The 21,815-nt window shown below is 47.5% G+C and overlaps 6 protein-coding genes across 6 annotated transcripts; 4 read left to right on the top strand and 2 right to left on the bottom strand.

The window, feature by feature from the left end:
• Positions 1-1,562: 1,562 nt before the first annotated feature.
• BJ212DRAFT_1449784 (ferric reductase like transmembrane component-domain-containing protein) lies at positions 1,563-3,942 on the bottom strand (the record flags this gene model as incomplete). The annotated part of the gene is made up of 13 exons (XM_041338752.1): positions 1,563-1,690; positions 1,745-1,923; positions 1,945-2,053; positions 2,108-2,172; positions 2,256-2,271; positions 2,318-2,844; positions 2,895-2,936; positions 2,990-3,133; positions 3,185-3,270; positions 3,320-3,345; positions 3,396-3,515; positions 3,577-3,631; positions 3,691-3,942. The coding sequence occupies 13 exons, from the start codon at positions 3,940-3,942 to the stop codon at positions 1,563-1,565; spliced, it is 1,749 nt and encodes a 582-aa protein (XP_041186893.1).
• An 11-nt stretch (positions 3,943-3,953) lies between these two features.
• Positions 3,954-5,543, top strand: BJ212DRAFT_1304346 (uncharacterized protein; the record flags this gene model as incomplete). The annotated part of the gene is made up of 6 exons (XM_041333579.1): positions 3,954-4,017; positions 4,288-4,352; positions 4,498-4,635; positions 4,685-4,749; positions 4,797-4,904; positions 5,132-5,543. 6 exons carry the CDS (start codon positions 3,954-3,956, stop codon positions 5,541-5,543), a joined length of 852 nt encoding a protein of 283 aa, XP_041186894.1.
• A 519-nt stretch (positions 5,544-6,062) lies between these two features.
• BJ212DRAFT_1486752 (uncharacterized protein) lies at positions 6,063-11,378 on the bottom strand (the record flags this gene model as incomplete). Its single annotated transcript, XM_041341162.1, has 12 exons — positions 6,063-6,787; positions 6,839-7,029; positions 7,083-7,365; positions 7,416-7,501; positions 7,553-7,599; positions 7,652-7,885; positions 7,941-8,257; positions 8,307-9,472; positions 9,519-10,737; positions 10,809-10,849; positions 10,897-10,948; positions 11,003-11,378. The coding sequence occupies 12 exons, from the start codon at positions 11,376-11,378 to the stop codon at positions 6,063-6,065; spliced, it is 4,737 nt and encodes a 1,578-aa protein (XP_041186895.1).
• A 1,753-nt stretch (positions 11,379-13,131) lies between these two features.
• BJ212DRAFT_1394204 (uncharacterized protein) lies at positions 13,132-13,382 on the top strand. Its single transcript, XM_041337139.1, has one exon. It carries the CDS (start codon positions 13,172-13,174, stop codon positions 13,349-13,351), a length of 180 nt encoding a protein of 59 aa, XP_041186896.1. The 5' UTR covers positions 13,132-13,171; the 3' UTR covers positions 13,352-13,382.
• A 287-nt stretch (positions 13,383-13,669) lies between these two features.
• BJ212DRAFT_1581029 (kinase-like domain-containing protein) lies at positions 13,670-14,680 on the top strand (the record flags this gene model as incomplete). The annotated part of the gene is made up of 5 exons (XM_041342291.1): positions 13,670-13,730; positions 13,795-14,028; positions 14,074-14,195; positions 14,257-14,421; positions 14,490-14,680. The coding sequence occupies 4 exons, from the start codon at positions 13,670-13,672 to the stop codon at positions 14,299-14,301; spliced, it is 462 nt and encodes a 153-aa protein (XP_041186897.1). The 3' UTR covers positions 14,302-14,421; positions 14,490-14,680.
• Positions 14,681-19,997: 5,317 nt separating this feature from the next.
• On the top strand, positions 19,998-21,239 carry BJ212DRAFT_901559 (uncharacterized protein). The gene is made up of 9 exons (XM_041344306.1): positions 19,998-20,050; positions 20,113-20,296; positions 20,354-20,376; positions 20,431-20,456; positions 20,513-20,545; positions 20,603-20,679; positions 20,733-20,793; positions 20,843-20,929; positions 20,989-21,239. The coding sequence occupies exons 2-9, from the start codon at positions 20,294-20,296 to the stop codon at positions 21,075-21,077; spliced, it is 399 nt and encodes a 132-aa protein (XP_041186898.1). The 5' UTR covers positions 19,998-20,050; positions 20,113-20,293; the 3' UTR covers positions 21,078-21,239.
• The last annotated feature ends 576 nt before the right edge of the window (positions 21,240-21,815 follow it).

Genomic DNA, 21,815 nt, shown 5'->3' on the forward strand with positions numbered 1-21,815 from the left:
GTTGCGTTGTGGATACTGTGTGTGGTGAATAGCGCTGACTTTCTGCTCATAACCTAACTGTTCTAATGCATGTGGCGCTTGTCCTATGTCAACAGTTATCGGGTCCGCGCTTTTCCGGTGACCACGGATCTGTGCGGGTGGCCATATGCACCAGCTGGGAGTTAATCTTCATGAGCGTTGATTAGCGATGATCTCCTCGCTCGAGAAGAAGCTCAGCGTTAAAACGTTAATCGGTACGGTAGTGACATGGCCCGCTGACCGCTAAGCGCTCAAATTATTACATCCCATTACACAAACATGTGCCAATCACCCGAATCGCGTTAGATTACACCCAGTTCCTGTCCTTCCTTTCCCATGCACCCTCATATCTTCCGCAAATAGCAAGGTATACATTTGTTGCTTCATCAATTGGGTAGCTGCTTGAACCAGATAGAATATAACCAAGCGTGGAGCGTACGTACCGTGGAGAAATTGTCATGTCTTCGGCTATATATATGGTAAGTAGCATCAAGCGAACTAACTTGAAAAAGCATGTGTCTGATACCATGATGCACTGGCAGTGCAGTCACTTCTGCAGCCACAACCCTTTCCTATCTGCACATTTTTTCACTACTCATGGTAGGGTAGCATGCTTTGCCGTGACATGGAAAAGGCCGACGGTTTTCAATGAGAACATTCACCATTATATTTTCCAGGGAGCAAGGTGTTTTACAAACCGATATATGTGCTTTCAGCACGTCGAGATCTAGCAGACAATCTGTTGTACTCACTTTCCAAAAAGAGAACATCAGTCATCGCCTATCCGGGTTATATCACTTGGATGAGCTCTACTTGGGTTTATTGACCTCGATGCTTTATTCATCAAAGTTGTGATCTATTCTCTGTTTCAGAGCAACACTCAAGTCGTAGAGTTGCTCCAGGGTCCCGAAAAGGGGGTCTCACGAAATCGGTAATGCGGATACTCGTCTTATCGCCCGATCATGATATCGCTACTTTTTCGCCGGTTGGTTGGTACCTTCCACACTGGCGTGGGTCAACATCTCCTTGGAATCACATCCGTGCTTCTGTTCTTCTATGTCATTTTCTCGTAGATCATCAATCTTCAGCTGTCTCACTCTGGTGGCTGTTCTGGATTATCCAGGTATTATATACCCCAAGGGGACGCAAGGCTTTGCGCCTCTACGAATGGAGAAAATAACAAATTTCAGCACGCATTCAGTTTGGTGGTGCTCGAATATAATGGTAATTCTTTTAAGATCTGTGGAAAATTTCAGGCAAGAGCCCCCATTTGTGTTGGTCATCGCGCCCAAAAATTCAGTGCTGATCGGATCAAGGGTGTAATGCCAAGTCAGAAGTTTAATCTGGTTCTACGGGTTGTTTGCGAACAGCCCCTATATCCATGTGACATGTGTTAACTAGGCGTGAGCCCAATGCTAATAGACGATACAGCACTCAGAGTCCTTGTTAAACAGCTACAGTACCAAACCATAAGAAACTCTGGCGATAAAGAAAACATAATAGGACATGCATAAAAGTGATCAAGGTAGATCAGGAGGGGACTGTCAGGCGTATCCGAAAGATTCGACATATAAGGTTACGCTCGGTCCTCCACTGAGAATACTGGAAGGTCCCGAGACAGGGAAACGAAGTGCATGACGGACTGCACGTGCTATACCCTGCGATCCGCAAACTAATGCCATACCAGTAAGTTACGTTCTTAAAGATCGGGGGAGTTAGTACTTACCGCTCACCGACATACTTCCCGATGCCATGCTGACCTCTTCTTTGAGCAGGGCATCCAGGTCTGCTCGTCCACTCTCCATTTTGACCCCATGTAATGAAAATAGCATTGACGACGATACAGATACCTTCCTTGTCAGAACTTGTTCGGGAGTGCCGTTCTTCTCTGTTGGATTTGAAAGGCTGAAATCTTCTTCCATGTACTGTGACGTTGATGGAGAACCAGTGTCAAAGATACGGATGGACACTGTCAAAGAAGGCGGAGCAAGCTGAACAGCCTTGATCAGTGCTTCTTCAATCCATTGAACACACCCTATAAAATATGACGTTAGTATTGTTGCTATGGATGAGTCATGAATCTACGCACCAGCCCCGCGTATGGACCAAATGAACACTACCCGTTTGCAGGAGCTTTTCCCTTTGCGCACGCACCTATGAGAATAATTAGACATCAATGATAACAAGCAAACTAATCCACGTGCTCGATAACGTTCAGGAATACCGGGAGGGTATACGATATACCAGATCCTCCTGGTTCGATAAGTACTGTGTCATTACGAGACAACGCACAGCTCACCTGCCACAAATATCGATGTGTCGTAAGAACCGAGGTCAGAAGACGGACCATAAGGACCATCCACAAAAACCTTAACTTTGCCCTTCGTTCCGGCTACCTCCTTTAGCTTTTTCGTAAACCCTCCGTGCACATTGACCAAAAACACTAGCTCCTTCCAGAACGGAGCGCTCGATCCCAGAACCTGAGTTCCGTTGTTTTCACCGCTTCCCGATTGATCCTCTGGTCTTGCGGTTGACAGGAGACTAGAATCGAAACTCACAATAGTAAAAGGGTGCGCTTCGAATGGCAGTGTCGAAACTGAGGGCATGATTAGATATGCCGTTTGTCCTGGGGACCAGTGGAAATGCGGGGGTCGACGTAGGCGCAATCGAACGATATTTTCGGAAAGCAATTCCGTCGTTGCATCCATTGTCCCAGCTCCTGACTTGAAGCCAAAATAAGAGTGATTGAATACAACAAGTCTAACCACCCGGACGAAGCGATCGAAAGCCCAGAAGACAAACGAGGGCCATATCCAGTACGACCCGCTAAGTGCTGCCAGTCAGAAATGAGGCTATCTGCGTTAATTTGCACTTACTGAGCACCCTTGGTGTGGTAATATCCTCCCACAAGAAATATCCTGCGTTCTATCTATCAATAGCAGTTACAAGCGAGCAGAAGTCCTACACTCACAGGACGCCAAGGAAATGAACGTAAAAGAAAACCTCGTACACTTCACTGCGAACGGGACGCAGTGATACTATGATCAGAATAGAGAAGGCAACCATGGCGACGATACCGACGCGGAGCCAGTCCTCGTTCAAAGTCTCCCGGAAGCTTTCGGTAAACTCAATTAGAACAGCACAAGCATGAATTGGAGGTACGTACTAGGGAAAACATACAACTTCACCCGCCGCATGTACCCAAAGGAGCATGAAGCATGTCCTAGCCATCATTCGATGAATATAATTGAGCTTCATATCCATCAGTAAGTCCCCCGCGGAGAGTAATCAAGCGCCGTACCCTATCGTAGCTGATGCCTGTGACCACTGATGCGAAAAACTCAGCGACACATCAGATTCAGAGCTTTTCCACCTACAAGACACGATATTGTTCTTTGTGCCAAGGGCCGTGATAATGGGAAACTGACTGGACGCCAGCATCGCTATGCGGTTGCTCCAGTAGATGATATCAAGCTTCTGACCCTCGACTGACGTTGCTGCGTGATTTAGTGGTTAATGCAGGTGGGAGTGGGACCGTACACAATCGTGTGAGCTTACTATTGATGAAGGCGTAGATCAACAAAAGGGCGATATATGCCACAGTCACAAAAACCTCTGCCATGTTAAGGGTATAGATTGTCCTATTTCTAGGGTCCACCGGAAGGCAACAACGCGATAGAAATTTATGATTGCAAGTGGGATGCGACGGAGAGAAAATTTGTATTGAATGCCATCGGTGGTGGCCGTTTCCTCGTCGGACTCGTAGCGTCTGCGCCTGGCGAATTTGGAGTGAACGAGTGACCCCCACTGGAAGCAGCCGACTACGAAGAGAAACGCAGCGATAGTATACCACACTTGTTCAGGGTAGGTTTCATCTTCGTACACGAGCGCGGTTATATCAGCTTCGGATAAATCAGAAGACATCCTAAGTCGCAATGAAGGGGTCTGGATTCAGGCAGAAGAAGAGGCAAGAGCAGACTAAATATGAGGACTATAGTGGTGCGACTTTGCATACCCGAATAATCATCCCAAGGCATTGCGAATTCATGTGGGGATCAATTCTCATGATTACATCACCGGGATATTCGTTTTGTTCAAAGATGATGGCCGTTGAACCTCGGAGAAATTTCTTAACCAAGGGATTACCAAATGAGCGCCAAGAGGATATCAGGGTTTGATCTTACCTCAGCCTATCCGAAAAACGGTCTGCGGAACCGAAGAATTTCAGCAGAATGAGTGGGTGAGATAACTATTAAAAATCTTATCTAGGTACTGCGATAAGGGAAGTTCGCCACATTCAACTTGGCGTTCAAGTGCGAGGTCATGCGGTTACAGTAAGTAATACAATTGTAGAACACGAGTTATGCATACTTGCCTGGGACCACCGACACTATGATAAAGTATGCGAATCGAACCACTTCGCTGAAGTAGCCGGTGAACCTGGAAAGTTTTTGAATTGAGCAACGTCTTCTAACATAGCACCTACTTATTAATGATGTGGTGCTAAATGATGATTTGAAAGCGGGAGTGATCAATGGATTCAAGGATGCAGCCTGTTCGATGACATTTGGTCACGACTCCATTCTATGCCTGAGCTCACTGGTGTCAGAATTATACGTGTGTTGTCAATCTGAAGTGTCGCGAATCGTGACATGACATTGATCAGAAATTGAAATGGTTCGAAAGCGTTCACGACATGAAGGACGTAGCTTATGTCAGCGGATATAGCAGGTATGAGTCCGATTCGAATATGGCAAAAGTGACTTATTCTCTTACAGATCTGAATCGAGGTTTATTCAAGGGTATAAAACCTTGTTGAATTTCAAGCGACGTCCAGCATCGCGGGACACCTTTCTGAAGGATAAAATCATCACCTTGTACCCAAGGTCAATATCAGCCCGTGATTAAGTATGGCTGTATCGTAGTTCTAGCGTTGTTGGCAGAACTCGGGAGTTTTACCAACTGGTCTGGCAAAACTGGCTGTGCCTGGCCCACGTGGGCAGAACTCACGCGAAGGGTATCCAAAACTCGCGGAGATGTAATTTAGATCTGATAGCACCACAGTACTGACTAGTTTGAATTCAATAGAACATGAAAACCAATGTCCCTAAAGGAAGATGACCCACGCTGGAGGACGCCCCCTTGCATCACTGATCAATGAAAATTTCGACATTGCTGTCAAGACTGCACAGGATCTTGAAGCATTCTTCGCATGGGCACCTCCGCGGCTCTCGACCGACTCGGAGCCTCGTGATGCAGGTGGCGTTTTTGCTGGTCTAGAGAGTATCTCGCCTGACGACGTTGCTGCTGAATTTACAGCTCTCAAAGAGTTGAGGAGGACCGATGGACTTTTTGTGGTTTGGAGAACAGTCTTCAACTTGAAGATACTGGGACCAATCTGCTCGGTAGAAGAGAACTACTGTAGGAGCCAGGAACTCCTGAACAGTCCAGTTACTGCTCGTCTCTCTGAGTGTTGCCGTCGACGGCGGCATTACAGTACTCAATTGGATGAAAGCATACCTTGAAGATATACTATACAGTCACCGTGACCCACTAGTTCAAAAGCCGTCGTCGCTCTTGATGATTCTGGGGTCTTCGTCTCAGGACAACTCCGTTTTGGCGCGTATGATTTGTCACAAGTTAACATACGATCCAATACAAATACCCAGAAGAGTAGTTCCACACAGGTGCCCTTGAAAACATGTCGAAACTGCAATATCTCCAGTGTCATGAAGTCCATCATGAGTTGATCTTCGAGGGCCATGGGATGCTGATGTTGGCAGGTCCATTAGAAAATTAATGTTAAAAGTTTTGAGCTTGAGATCAAAAAAGTGTAAGACAATAGATATGGATGGGCATCTCGGTACCAACCACGAGTCCATGTAAATACGAAATGGTACCAAAAAAGCTTGAGGATCCATCCGAAATGCACGAGAGCGTTGCAATAAGATGTAGGTAAGTCAGAACGAAAGCAAGAGTGAGTACAATAGTTTCACAACGTCTCTCCTATGATACATCGACATCCGGCAGAAACCAAATAGACCTCAGAAAACCCGCGGCTCGTCCCACGCCAGTGAGTCGTTTGCCTGATCTTCTTGATCAGATCCTTTTGGTCGATAGCGACCTTCGCCAGCATCGTGATCATGAAGTCCCTCTGGTTGGAGCTGAACAAGAGGTTGTTGGCCAGGTGCCAAGGAATGAGGGTGCGGAGGAGTCTGCAGACGCGAAGGGGATGGGGACCAATCACGCGAGGGGTGTGAGTAAGCTAATTTAGGAACAGCAGGCTCAGGGCTCAGGGAGCGTGAGCTCGACGGCGCGACAAATGGTGCTTGGCTGCTTATTTCTCCTGATGGATATTGATATAGTGAGGGTGGTATGGGTGAGGGCAGGGGGATATCGGATGCCGAGTAGTAAGAGGTATTGGGTGAGACAGCATCCTCCGCGTGGTGAGGATTTGGTAACGCGGCCTGAGGGACCAGCTCGATAGCATCTGCGCGGTTATCGTCAGGATTCTTGCTATCAGAATCTGCGGGGGATCTTGGAACCGTCGGTTCGTAACCTTGCTGCAGAACTAGTTCCGACGCTGAACGAGCATGAGGTTCGCGGAACATGGGTGCAGTCTCAAGGTCAACATGTTTGTTCTTCGATTCCTTGCGATGGCGGATTCCCAGACGATCCTTGAGATCCCCTCCTACCCACATCTCGCGAATAATGTCTTTATCCAAGGGCATATACGTCGACTTAAAGAACTTGATGAGGAACCGAGGCGCTAATCGATTACTAGTTAGGACGAGTCTACAGGGACACCATTTCGACTCACCCAGTGCCACCAAAACGGAGAAAACAATTGTCGCCCAAAACGTGACATTGGAGAAGAGAATATCTACCTCGTCTATAAATCCATCTGTATTAGAGAAGAAGGTGTTGACCGGAAAGAACGAATAGATCACGATCCAAAGGATCATGACAAGAGATGATCCGATGCCGACGACCCAGGTGATAGAGGTCCAGCTAAGATAAACAACATTTAGCGTTATCAAACCACCACGACAAAGCAGACGTACTAGTGGGTGTTCATCCCGACATATGTATTCGCTGCAAAGATAGCAGCAACCGCAACGGTTGTCCCGAAGTCCGCTAGAGAGTCAATCCCTTTGCCATTGGACGACACGGCCAGTCCAAGCTGCCAGACCAAATAGGGAATGAAGAAGACCACCGCAGACTGGTAAAGACCATCGAGCATGTAGAACCAGAACTTCGTGCGCGTGTACTCCAAGCCTCTGATGCCACGAACATAGAGCTGAGGGAAAGCAAGGGCAGCTTTTGCATTGATATCTTGATCGAATGCTGAAACAAACGGTTGAGTGGGACCCAGTAACCAATAAACAAAGGCTCACATCCGAGAACAATGACAGGCAGTGAGGTAAAGATGAGATTGTAAAATAAAATGAAGCTGTAGTCATATAAATAGGTTGCGTCGAAGCTTTCAAAAGTATTGTTAATTAGTGCATACAAACCAAAGAACGAAACTCACTAGCAAAACGGCATAAACCAAAACATGGCTAACGTCCAGATGACATTCTGAAGTGACGAATTAACAGCAGGCACAATCAAACAAAATCGCACAACAAACCTTGTAGAAGAAATTACTGTGCATATCAGCAATACGCTGGTACGACCACCTCCCATGGACGAGTAGCAACTTCGTCAAAAACCTGAATTGACCAAAGGCATAATCGGCAGACATAGCAGCTTGTGAACCTTCGTGTCCAAGCAGACCACAACCAACATTGGCTTCTTGAATCATTGCGACGTCATTAGCACCATCTCCTATGGACAACGTCATTGCCTTCCGACCCTCCTTGACCTTGACACCGAACTCAAGGTCAGTAGAGTACCTCAGGAAGTGACGGTATACTCACCAGCTTCACGGTCAACGCCTTCTGGGCAGGGGAGACACGACAACATACGACTGTTTCGCATTGGGTACCAAGGTTCAGGAACAAAGGCTTGATATCCGGCGTCAACGCGTGACGTAGGGTGTCACCATCAATAACGACCGCAAAGGAAACCTGAGCACCAGAGACAAACCCGCGTTCCATTGTTTTCGAAGTAGGCGGGCCCAACATCGACGCAATCTTGTTGAGACCCGCTTCTATCTGAGCAAGAGTGCCTTCCGGGCTGTCAGCAGACAGGATCATGATTTCCATATCTTGTTTCAGAAGGTTGCAGCTGAAACCTGGGGAACGATAAGATCCAGTTGTGGCGACATGAAGAGCCCCACTCACCAATCTCGATTGCGGTCTGCAGCTTGTCGCCTGTGAGAATCCAAAGCTTAATTCCAGCGCGATGGAGCATTTCAATGGCTTCCGGTACTCCTTCTTGTAGCTTATCCTCAAGAGCTGTAGCGCCCAGTATCTGCAACGAGTGTTCCACCTCGGCCGCTGCATTTTCAATGGCCTCGTCGCGGTCGTCGATAGTCGACTGAGCAGCTTCATACGTCCGCAGCCACCTCAAGAACTCATCCTCCGCGAGCACCCTATAACCAATGCAGAGCGTGCGCAAACCACCATTGGCAAAAAAGTCCATGTCCTTGGTTGTCTTCTCCTTCAAAGCAGGGTCCACATCCGCAGCAAGTCGTTCGTATATGACACTGTCGGCCCCCTTGCAGTACAAGACTATGCGTCCATCTGATGCCCGAACGATAACGCTCATGCGCTTACGTGTGCTAGTGAACTCGAGCGTCTTCAAATGCGTGAACCGCTCAGGTTGGCCAAGTACTTCAATGTCAATCGTGTCCTTGTGCTTGCCGACAAAAGGAAAGCCCACATCCCGCGCAGCAGCAACCAACGCCGCCTCATCGGGGGACTCAGCCTTATACTCCAAGCGGTAAGGGCGCTCCTGCGGCTCGGACCTATCCGCCAACACTGAGTGGCACACGGCCAAGGCACGGAAAAACGCGACAATGTGGAAATATTGTTCCGTCGAGCGGTCTGCGAGGTCCTCTGCGAGCTTGGGTGACACTAGCGTAAGTTTGTCAACCTGCATGTAGCGGTTCTTGAATAGCTTGGTCAGCTTGGTGACCATGGTGTCCTTAAGCACTGCAAGCTTTTCTGCTAGCTCTTCTGGTGCTACTGCATCAGCCCGGCCTTCTCTCGTTGCAGCTCCGCGCTGCGCTTCAGTAACTCCCTCTCCATATATGACCCCGCGCACCGAGCATTTTTGGAACTCCATCACGTTTTGTGTCAGCGTTCCGGTCTTGTCGGAAAATATATATTCGATTTGTCCGAGATCGTCAGAGATACCCCAGTTCTTTGGGACGCAGGCGGTGTTGAAGGGCTTGTAGTACATGTCCAAATCTTGAGCAATGAAGTAGGCTTGGATGGTCTTCACGATCTCGATAGAGATGAACAGGGAGACTGGCACGATGTTCTGAAACGCGATGAGACACGATCTGAAAGAATATTAGCGAGCGTTCAGGTGACGTTACAAGGACATACACGAAAGTAACGAGTGCGTTGAGTACATTGGAACTAGTCGGTTGGACGCCTTGCTCATATATATATGTGCTTGTGGCTGTTAGCCCATCCATGACGCCGTTGATGGTCGCTGATATCGAACAGATGATGACCAAGAACACGAAATTCACTATGACATTGAAGTTTGTCTCCTTCGCAATCTTCGATTGCTTGGACGGGGTCTGTCCACCGTTCAAGTATATCTTGGTGTCCTGACCAGTGAAGACGACTAGTCCGATGATCCATGCGGTGTTCCGCACGGTGCAGCCGCGAAGGAGCAGCTCGTTGATAGTGACACCCTCTCTACGAGGTTCGCGCGTGGCAGCGTCTGTATATCGGAGGACCCCATTGTATAGATACAAGTTCTGGTGCGGAGGTTCTGAATCGAGGACAAACGAGGATTTTTCGATGTCTTCTTCTGAGCTGAGGGATGCCGTAGCCTGTATTGCCTTCCGTACCTTGAGATTTGTTTCGCCGTCAAGATTCTTGGTTTCAAGATAGCACAGTCCGTCTGCATCAGATGTCGACAATACGACGATATCTGCAGGAACCTGCTCATCTTCCCGTAGAAGCACAATGTCGCCGACCTCCAGCTTCTTCCACAACGTCCTCTCCCAGCGGGCTGTCCCGTTTGTGCGCCTGCTCCAATCTACCACGCCCAGAGATGACCGTGAAGGAGACGACTGCATATAGTTTGATAGGGACATACTGTGCTGGTCCCATCCTCTGAGCTCGTTTTCTGGGAGCCCTGGAGGGTAGGTATGCAAATCCGTGCTGCCTGTACTACTTTCAATATCCTCCAGTTGCCGGCCACTTGCCCCTGTAGGGGGGTGAGATCCGCCCAGGGGTGCAATGCTATCGTTCATGTCTGCGGTGCTCATGCTGACCCCATCCTCACCACCCTTGCTCAAGATGATCTGCTTTCCCTCGCCTGCTTCTTTCTCCCGTAATTTCTGCACTCCACGAGTAATTTTTCCAGGAGCATTTATGTGGAGCAGCCGTTCGTACCATGGTCGGGGATCAAGAGCCTGATTTACGTTGCGCCACTGCCCGAGTCGTGTTACTGCGGAAGTGTTCACTTCTTCATCCAGCCTGGCTCGTCTATAATCCTCGACACCGTCCTTGACTGCTGTAACGACCAAGATGAACAACAGCGGGAGAGCCGCAGTCTGTGGCGACGCTGCGCCGAAAACGGAGAAAACTGCGCAAGTTTCATTAGAAATTGTTGCTCCACAAGGCGTTGCTCCGGTTAACCGCATGAGGTGCACTTACATTGAAAAATGACGAGCGCTAAAAAGTAAATATTGGCAATTCTAGGGGCAATCAATGAGGTTACTATGTCATCGACAGTAACACGTACCGATGAAATTGTTCAAACAAGTTCTTTGGCAGAAAAGTCAACAGTGTGTACCCTATGAGCAAAATTACACTCAAAAGCGGGACTGAAATCGAAATATGAAACATACTGCTTGTGCGAACTTTGTTTCGTGCATACCGGGCGAGCGGTTCGCCATGCTGGTCTGACTCCATGGCAGAGAGTGGTTGATTAACGTATATGTTCCTCCGCACGCCTGGAATGCGCGATTGCGGGGCTGAGGGGGCCTCAGCTGATTGGACCGTTGATGGGCCTGGTTCTGAAGTCTTTGGTTTCTTTGCATTCTTGCGAAAAAACAAGGATCTCTTCTGGGTGATACTCCGCCTCTTGTGCGCTTTAATTTCTGAGCGTATGGATTCTGAAAGAGTAGAAGCTGCTGTGCGCACTGTGCGGAGACGGAGTTGTGGGTCTATGGTATCATTCTCGTCAATGTCGGAGGGCGGCGGATGCCGCTTGAATAAAGACATTGAGATGGTGAATTAGTGACCAAGGGTATCGTGAAAGGATCCTAGGACCGAGAACCAGCACGGCAGGAGAGAAATTTGGGAAATGAACGAAAGGTGGAAAGACGGCTGATTAGTAGCTTGTATCGTTCGCAGCAAGCAGAGCTATGCGGTGCCGCCGTCCACACCAATTTTGGCCTGGTATGTAATCAGGACCCCAATCACCTCCAATATAAACCGAACAGGTGAGATTTGGAATAAACACGTTGTTAGCAGTGAAGCGGAGAGTTCAAAAGTCGTCGACAACCTTCGCCAACGTAGGTCCCACGAGCTCCTCAATTCGATTGTTTTGGCAAGTACGGTACTACTGTCGTGACGGCCCTCAACGCGGTTGTAACGTGTTCATCAACATCCGCAAGGGTTTCCAATCGCAGTGGTTATTTTCAGCACACGTTGATACACGCAGGCAACCTGACGTACTGTGCACTGCGGCCCGGGATGTAATAGTGTTTACCATTCACCCGGCATGCTGATACAAGCATGGCCTAGTCAAGGCTGAGTGGCCCATTAATGGGGTGTTTTCAATCAACGTCTACTAATGTTTTCTTCTAGTTTAATGTGCAATCTTTACGCTATATGGTTGGCGGAAGGTACAACATGGCCCTCGCTGCTTCTCGATAGTGCGGACGGTGAGTACTGAACAACAGGCTTCTTCGTGGGTGCATAGCGATAACTTCACCTACAGCTATTGATATATTGATAGCCTATTGAAACCCCGCAGTCTCTCATGAAATGGCCTTCATTAATGGTTCTCTGGACTGTTGACTACTCGCAACTTTAACATCAAGGTTCTCTCTCGTAAGGTCGTCTCCAGGTCCTCCTTGTCACTGGTTCCTCAAGTGGGAACATGCTTCCCCAAAGTGGATGCTCAATTTTCCGTGCGTCCTACTAGGCCAAGTGAAATTGACGCGGCATTAGTACTGTCACATATCCTAGGGTACAGGTCATGTTCAGACGCCATCTTATGTCGTCGAAATGAATTCCAAACACTTTGAACCCTCGTTAATGATCCAACATGAATATCCATCTGCGTACAGGCCCTGGAGTGTTGCATTCACTTCTCACCATATTTACAATGCTTGCCCTCCGCATCCGTGCTACTCGGCTTTGTCTTGTATTGCCTCTAATCATTGATACTATAATATTGGTTTTCAGACGCAGTGTGAAGTATTGTGTCAAGTCTCGATCCTACCTTGCAGTCCCTGTACAGACTGTACTACCATGTCAGACCACTCACCTCACGGCTCCATCCCCTAGAGAACAACTCGAGGTGAGATTCAGGGTTGTGTTCTGCGAAAACCCATACTTACATGTGACATCTTCGGCCCTCTCCGGTAAGGACCAGTCTTCACTGGGACTGAGGTATCAACAAGAGGCGCGACGATGTAAGTACTAACGAAAATACTTAGGTAACGTAACACCGGAGAATCGAGAAGTGCCATGAGGCGCAGAAGTATGGTGTCGATGGTGATCAAGATAACGAGATAGTGTAAGAAACGAAACGAAACTAACACAAGCTAACACGCTAAAAGAACTGTCAGCCTATCGAGGACATGGATTACCTTGCGAAAGCATGTTTCAAGGTCAATTCGAGTCCGTCATCAACAATGTCCGCCTCTTCACGTAATCTGCATAACACGGACATTGCTCATTTTCTTCCGAATAAACAACAACATGCCCCTTTGACTACAGGGTATTTGGCCCACTTGCTATACCTCGCCATTTGTTTTACAAGTCAAGTACAAGTGTGTTCAGATATGCCACATTCGGCTGACGACCTGTTTCCTGAAGAATCACTCACTCTATCTGGAGAACAGGGTGCCGTATTTTTTTCCGCTCGCCTTGGGATGCAGCTCAACAACTCTCGCTATACAAATCTCAGGAAGCTGGGGAGAGGGAAACTTTCCTGTACTTGGTTGGCTTCAGATTTTTCGTAGGTCTAGTTGTATCACCGAGCACTGAATTCTCACGTTCGTTCTATCAATGGAGGAGATGCTAAGATACTGTGCCATCAAAATTCTCACCGTTCATGATACCAAACCTCATCATGATGGTCGTCTGCTCGAGTTGCAAGTCATGCAAACTATCACACAATCGACCAGGATATCCTTTCTGCATCGCCTCCGTGACCATTTTGAGATAAATGGACCTCATGACCAACGTCTCTGCCTCGTTCTCCCTGCTCTTTGTGAAAGCGTGAATAGCTTTAGGTATTCGGCGCCTCGAAATCGCTGGACCCGGTGAAAGTCAAAATTATGATTGCTGAAGTCTTGGAAGCCTTGACTCTACTGCATGCCGCAAATATCATACACGCAGGTCGGAAAACACCAACGCATAGGTATCATACTAACATTAAATATTCATCTTTTTTCTGAAACAGATCTCAAGCCGGACAACGTGCTGTTTGACGAGGGGAACGTCACGCAGATTATTCAGGAGCTTCTCGTCCAGGCTCATCAGATCGTCAACGGTGAATTTGAATTGAATGGCGTGCATCATCCCATCATGCGATCGCAGCCTATTGCTCATCCTCTTCGATGGAACGACCGCGGTATCATGATAGAATTGTACACGGCTTATGTGACGGATTTCCAGAATGGCAAGCGTTATCTTTGTATCTCCTATCAATCATCGACTCATATATAATGTCTCCTTGCAGCGCAATGGACCAATGGAAAACCTCCGACGAGAACCACAAGTTCATATGACTTGCATGCTCCAGAACATATCCTCGAGGCCAACTATGGTGCCAAGGTGGATGTGTGGGCGCTCGGCTGCATGGTATGTTCGTTTTTCTGACAGTCATGTTCATATAGGTCTTATATGTATGTGTTTCATGTAGACTTTCGAGCTTCTCACCGGAAGTTCGCTGTTCCTTTCACAATGAGGCCAACCTTGGAGTATTGAGGATGACCATTTGGCCGAGAGGCGCAGCTGACAGGGGAATGTTTCTCTGAAAAGCTCCTCACGAGGTCTCCGAAGCATAATGAGGATTTTGCTGAGAGCGGTCAGTGCACCTTTCCTTATGGCGCCCGCTTCATTTCCATTGAAAATGGTTTGCTCATCTCAGGCTAGGTACTGCGCGTCGATCAATCAATGATAGATTGCAGTTTACCGGAATCAGAAGCCGCTGCCGCGTTCATCCATGCGTGTTTGTACTTGGATCCAGAAGAACGATTTTCGGCCCATAACTTGTGCCTACATCCATGGATGGAGTCTGCACATATATGCTGCTAGGGACCTGACCGGGGCCAGGTTTAGGTGATTTTTCGTCTGTAATGTCAGTGTTTCTGGCTGTTATTTCCGTACATCACGCTACTTGTCTTTATATGTTTTTCATGACGCCTTCCTCGACTGAATGTGCGTACTGAGCCGAGCTTCGGTGGTCTATTACCCGTTCTATCAAGTGCATTTCTTTGAAACACCACACAAGAACTCAAAAATATCCGTATCTTCAGGGGCGAGTAACAGTTTTTTATTTATGCATGTAAGTGGTTACGTCAGTACTTCAGTGCCGCGTCAATGCTGTGTCACACCACGTCCCAGGCGCGTCACAACTGCGGCAGGACCGCGTCAAAGATTCAACGCCCCTCCCACATTTTCCGTCCCCATCCTCCGCCTGATGCGCAGAAAAAGAATGAGACCCAAAACTCACACGCCCCAGTAAAACACTACCCGAAGCAGTCCGTGAACATTACCGCACGGTGCAGATACTCAAGAGCACCTCCACCCGGCTTCGATAGATGGTACGTTCCCCTCCTCCCTTTAAACCCTCTTTCCGACAGATGTCCTCCTCACCGACCCTTCATCTCCCGACGGCATCATATCACAGACCCTCGGAAAATTAATTGTGAAACTTGCAATGATGGATATAACGTTTGCTGGGTCAGTGTGTGGAGGTGTGTAAGGAGGTGGAGGAAGGGTGGGAATGGAGGTGAAGGATGGCGTTAGGGAGGCTGAGACCTTGTTATGAGCTGTCTTTTTTCCTTTCCTTGTCGTTGCGTTGCTAGGTGTGGGTTTTACGCATTAGCAGGTGGACGGGAACGGCCGGTCCAGTCGGTTCAAGAGGCTCATAACGAGTAATTCAGTTGTGTTCAAGTCTACGTTGTATCCTGAATGGTGAGTTTCCTTTCCTTTCTTCTCGTGTTTTAATATTTTTCTTTCTTTCCACCCATCCACCCAACAGAATCCCCCAACCCAATCCAAAGTCAACAATCCCCAGACGAAAAGGTTCACCCACCGGCTCGCCCACTAGATGCACTACACCTCCAAGTCGACTACTGACCTGTATGACGCGCTCCTCTTCTTCCGCGGGCACGGTGCACATGAAGACCTCGTGAAGTACATTACGAGGAGGGCGAAGGAGTGGAGTTTGTATTCGAGGCGGGAGCATATGGTTGCTTATTTGTATAGGTGAGTGGGTGGGTGTGCGCGAAGAGCTGCGTTTTGTTGAATGTTGGATTCCATCTCGCGCGCGATGTTAACTTGTTCTTATTGTTACTCTTCAGGTTATTCTTCGAGTAAGGATCATGTACTCGGATCGGGATTCGCTTAATTCCGAGTTTGAATTGGTGTGTGCCTCTTACTTTCTAGATGGAACGACCCTGTTGAGGATCGTCCCAGAACATACATTGCGTGTCTCAAATAGTATATACCACATACTACGCGTGTTTTCATATTTCTCAGGTCCATGCGCGTCTTCCTTCGTGCACGCACGCACGCTCCTTACTGCACCACACGTTGTACCAAGCTCCCAGTGTTGGTCGTTGATGTACTATACGCGCTGCATGCACTCGGGTTGCGCGTTTATTCTGTGTGCGCATATTTTGTACCCGTCTATTGAGATGTGTGGATACTAATTGTATATCTGCTGATCAAGAACAAAGAACCGGGTGGTTGGTTATGAGTGATGGTGTTTGAGATCCTGGAATGGCTTTTGGGACGAGCAATCGTTTATGTTGCTGTTGATGATTAATATTAGGAGGCTGTATGAAGATGGAACGCACTGCGCAGGTTGAATCTGTTTGTCTAACGTTGGCCCCGAAGGCTAGCTCATGGATCTCTCTTGATGGAGCCAACGAGATGCCGTGTCGTCGCGTGTTGTTTTCTGCTATTACCAGATAGTCGAAGCCCACTCTAAGGTCGTACAGGAGCGCGCATTATGATGAAAGTGAAAAAGATCTTGCACAGTACTTTCTATCACAGGGTAGTGTGGGAGCTCGAGAGTGGTAGTGGATGGGGTGCGAGGGACGGTTGATAGTCACTAGTTTTTACAACGCTGTTCCTTGTCTCCGAGAAAGTACAGGGTCATCGGGGCATGCCTTGGAATAGCTTGATATTATTGTCTAAAACTTTAGAGGACTGAATGCTGGACCACAACAAGTACTAGGAATATTCGACCAAGCGCATGCCAAGAATGAGAATGAGTATCAAATACCTACGCCACAGTTGTACCAATATTCGGCATAGCGAATTGCAGGTACTACATAGAAGCCTGGGAGCAACGAGTAAGTGAGAGAAAAATGACATGAGATATCGACCGAGTCTATATCGCACGCATCGACGAGGATGAGCATCCTTCGTCGCTGCGCAGGGTCAGGTTCAACTGACGAAGCAATGAGTGAGAAATTGGGGTTGACACAATAGTCATAGTCAATTTGATAAGCTCTTGCAGGTTCTGCCTAGAATTGTGCCGTCTGACAGCAAGGCGATTCTGCCAAATCGATCAGAATCGCGCCTATAAGTATGTGCAGGATATAAGACCTGGCCGTCGTGAGAAAAATGATGTGAGATATCGATCGAGTACATATCGGAAGCATTGACGAGAATAAGCAATCAACCTCTCAACCTTATCGCTGTGCAAGGTCACTGGAGATTCAAATGAGGGCGAAAGATTGGGATGAGAGACTGAGGATTCGAGCGAGCGTTCTGGGTAATGAAGAAGACGAGAATTGTCGATGCCTGCCAGCAGGTTATGATACAATGGTCATAATCAATTGAACACGATCCTGCAGGTTCTGCCGGATTTCTGCCGTCTAATAGCAGTAACAATTCTTCCATATTGTGTCCATTAGTATATACAGGATATAAAAGCTGGTCGTCGTCTTACAGTGTTCCCGCATCCTCAGAGATATTATTCGGGGTCACCCTCAGAAAATTCCATATCACCTTGCACAGAAATGCGTTCTCCCCCCTTGCCGTTATTGCTTTGACAACATATATGTCCGTCAGTGCATGCCAGACTGAGACACAACCTTGCAAAATAGATAAAGATTGCTGCCAAAACTTGTACAAGATGCATTGTAGACCTGATGGCGTGAGTATGAGCAGGTCGCTGTGTAACCAGGATTCAATCACATAACTCAAGAATGGAGGTTTCACCTGCCAGTCGGGGCCGTTTGAAAATTGATATTGAGCCGGCAGCCTGAGGGGCGCGTCGCGAATGTGAGTCATGTTTCTGCTTTTGCTTTGGTATCATGGACCATGAATGGTTGATGGTGTAATGCCTAGTTCGAAGTCGACCAGCACATTTTCTTTTGCTTAAATTTTCGTACTGCTCGAGCAATGTGGATGTTTCAACTTATATGAAAATGATCGATCCACCGTCGTCGTCGAGTCCTGGTGTTGTTGGCAAAACTGGTTGCGCCCGGTCCTCGGCGAAACTCACGCGAATGGAGGGTGGCAAAACTTGGCAGAAGTGCAACTTGATCTAGGAGTCGAATATTGTAGAACATAGGAACGCTTGTGGCACTAGGGTCCAGCACGTCAGTGCGTCGATGCCGCGTCACATGTGAGTACGTGAGTCACGCTACGTCACAGGCCCGTCACGACTGCACCGCGTCATGACTCAAAACCGCTACACAGTACCCCGTCCTACTTAGTACTATTGTCAGTTCTTCTTGTGCAGCGGGTATTCATCAAAAAGTCAGGCTATTATGGAGAAGGAAATTCGTTGTCTGTCGATACCAAACAGACCTATTCTTGCAGCCCACAACATCATTATCGACATCTAAATAGGATGAATTGGCTTTATGCGGAGGGACAAGTTAATCTCCCCTAGTCGGACCATAACAGAAGGAAGACAGTCGTTGCTTCTATGTGGGACAGGTGGACCAGCAACAGTAAGTATCCAGCTTCATACGTACAAGATCAATGGCTATGCCTAGGGTTTTGACATCCGTGTTACGGTTCTTCACATAGAGGTTTATCAGTGACGGCAGTCGAGTTTCATTTCAGCCCCTTTTTTGGATGTAGATGACAAGATCCACTCACTACGCCACTGCGAACATAGTATCAATTCGGTATATCATCCCAGAGAACCCAATGATAGAAAAACATGTGTGTGCGTATTCCCTCCATCAGGTTTGACGTGATCGCACATTCGCTGGATTCCCATAGGAGTTTTGGCCGGATGCAATGATGGATTGATACACAGCTGTTGGTGGAGGACATCAGAAATGGCTGATGTGCATACATAGAATCTGTCCAGATCGCGAACTGGTCCGCGTTCAGGTCAAAAGTCTACTCCAGGCAGAACTACCGTTCGTCCGCTCAACTTGATGCCTACGTCCCATATTTTGATTCACAGATACAAACATCAGTTCATATTGCCATGTTGATGCACTCAAACACCAATACTCATCGATGATACATGCAATACTGCATTAAGACAGAAGCTGTAAGTAATGCTGCCGATATCACTGGGTACATCGCACTTCACTGGTTACTGGCCGCCGCAAGGATGAACAAATTCGAAGTTCGAACCCAATTGTTGCCGCATCAGGCGATGCTCGTCATCCAGCCGGTCGGACCTGGCCTTTTGCTGACGGACCGGAAAGATCTGACCCATCTAAGTATCAATCTTTTGCATGTCATGGCGGCTGCCAAAGCTCTTTAGCAAATTTGTGGTCAGTTGATTCCAGTTGCATTTTTGGTATCGTATCAGATGGTCCTCGCTATATGTTTTGGATGATTGCAAAGTCCTACAATTGAAATACGTGGCAGAGTTCCGATAACCTGCTACAATCCGAACAAACCAAAACTGGTGCAACGTGGGTGTCAGGATATAAGCCTGGCCAAGCACCTTGGGAAAACGGCTCAAGGTACGAGTCATATAAAAAAACACAGTTGAATCCGATAATAAAGTTTCTCATAACATCAGTGTCATTAACACTATACATCGGACTGCACAGCGCTAGTGAACGAATATTCTTGTCGCGATCACCATATCATGAGGCGTATCGAATAGGTTTCTATTTTTGCCCTCTTACGTGCTGTGCTAGATTGATCTAAGAGCGCTGCATCCATGATCACGAGTCTCCAGAATCGGGTGGGAAGCTCGATCATACGTGTGTCGGCAACCGTACTTAAGTGGGGTTTGTGGCGACGCTGGTCCTTCTATGACTTGCAGGCAGGTCTAAACGTTTTTATTTTTGTTTCTAAGATGTCTTCTATTTCATTTTCGGAGGTTGCGGATCTGCAGATATCCAAGGCATGCAAAGATCGCAGCTTGATAAACTTGACGTTACTAACTTGATTTCTTATTTAGTTTGCCAATAGTAAGTGCCCTTGGTACGGCCGTGAAGGAGACAGCGACTGACTACGTTGTATCGTCAGTTGGTGCCTTCGCAATTCTCGTAAGCATCGAGTCCATTCATTGCAATACCAGCTCAATCATTGGCTCTGTTCGGCGTCTCAGATATTTGATTTCTGCGTTACATTCCAAGATGAGGTCAAGATTGAAACGATCTGCCCGTGACTGTTATTTTCATCGCTTGTCTACAGGTAAAATGGACCTGGTTTAGGTCATGGGATACAACTCGTGTCATTTTTTGCCATATCTCGATATGTGCCTTTCATAGGCTCTGGAATGACTGTATATGGTGAGTTACCCACTCTGATTATCCTTATCTTTTGAGTATTGTTGACGGTTATCGTAGCTGCACTGCGTGTCAGCGGGCCGGTAAGCATGCGAAAGAAATGACTTCTAACGATAAGCTGATTGCATGACGCAAAGCCGGCCCCTAGTCTGGCAGAAAAACAGTAAGTCGTCACGCCCGGTGGTTAATTGACACTCAACCTGACAACGCGATCTTCAGTCATTCATATCATAAGTATCGTTGCTGCAGAAGGTGCGGGTTGCTCATATCACCCATACCGGGGACTGGGTAGATCATCTTTTTTGATAGGCTTGTTGGTTATTCGGACGTGGGCATTCTGGAAAAAGAGCAAAAGGGTGCTGATTGGATTAGTAGCTTATGGTGCGGTGCGTGTTCCACAGGGCTGGAGCAAGGGCATAGATCTTTAACTTTGCAATAGGTGACAATAATCGCCGCCGTTTCCATGAATGTCTTTCCAAATCACCAGTTGATTTCAGCAGGTGAGTTCGTTCGTATTACCAACACGTGTCGTTTGAATATAGCTATCAGATGTGTCTACTCTACCCGGGCAAGGCGGCTTCGAGTCGTCAAGAAATGCTGCATTGGTATATGCTATCCTGGCACTTTTCGAATGTGGTCAGTTACTATGTAGGGCGTATCGTCGGCCTTCTGACCCACGAGCAAAAACTTGGCAGTGATACTGGCCCTCACTACGTATAAGAAATTCAGCGACTACCGGCAAATTGAGAACTCAATCATAACCACCGTTTATGGCGGGCGGTAGCATGCTTTACATGTTGTGCATCATTGGTGCGTGGAAATCATTTACTTCAAAGCTATTGTTGTGTAATTCGTTTCACAAAGCCATCACGGTCACCAATGTGATTATTGACGCAGTATTTCCGGTGTGTGTGCATGCCAATTAAACCCCAATCATTTATTGACTTAATTTCTGTTGCTTGGCTGCAGCTTGGCTACACAAACATGTTTGATGCGTATGTCACTGGTTGAACTACGACTGCCGACTACGAACTCACTGCATTTAGGTTACAACTTGTCATTCACAGCGTCCTAGGCTCACGAATTATGTTCCACCTTCGGAGTAGTCATGATCATACCTACGAGATGCACCCACCATCGATGTCGATGGTGTCAGAAGTTATACAGTATGGACAACCTTGGCAAATGCAGACGAACGAGAGAAGGAGTAATGCTAGTAGTGAAGTTTGACGGCATGCGAGCGGGCTTAGATTGTCGTCAAGATTGGACACGCCTTTGTTAAAGCCCACTTAAAATAAAACGTTCATTACAGCTACGAATGTATTTGAATAAGTTCAAAGACTATATATAACTTGCACGGCCCGCAAATGAACGGAAGCAATTCGCCTTCCACCGGATCCGGCCGAAACAATTACTGTTGCATGATGTTGTACGGCACACTCTCATGACATTCCCCTTCTCTTTTGTCTTGCATGACAGCCGAAAACAAAGGGAGTGAAACACTCGTATCACTGCATCAAGT

This window comes from Suillus subaureus (assembly GCF_016647635.1).
Source record: "Suillus subaureus strain MN1 chromosome Unknown BJ212scaffold_59, whole genome shotgun sequence".
In the NCBI taxonomy this organism is placed as follows: domain Eukaryota; kingdom Fungi; phylum Basidiomycota; class Agaricomycetes; order Boletales; family Suillaceae; genus Suillus; species Suillus subaureus.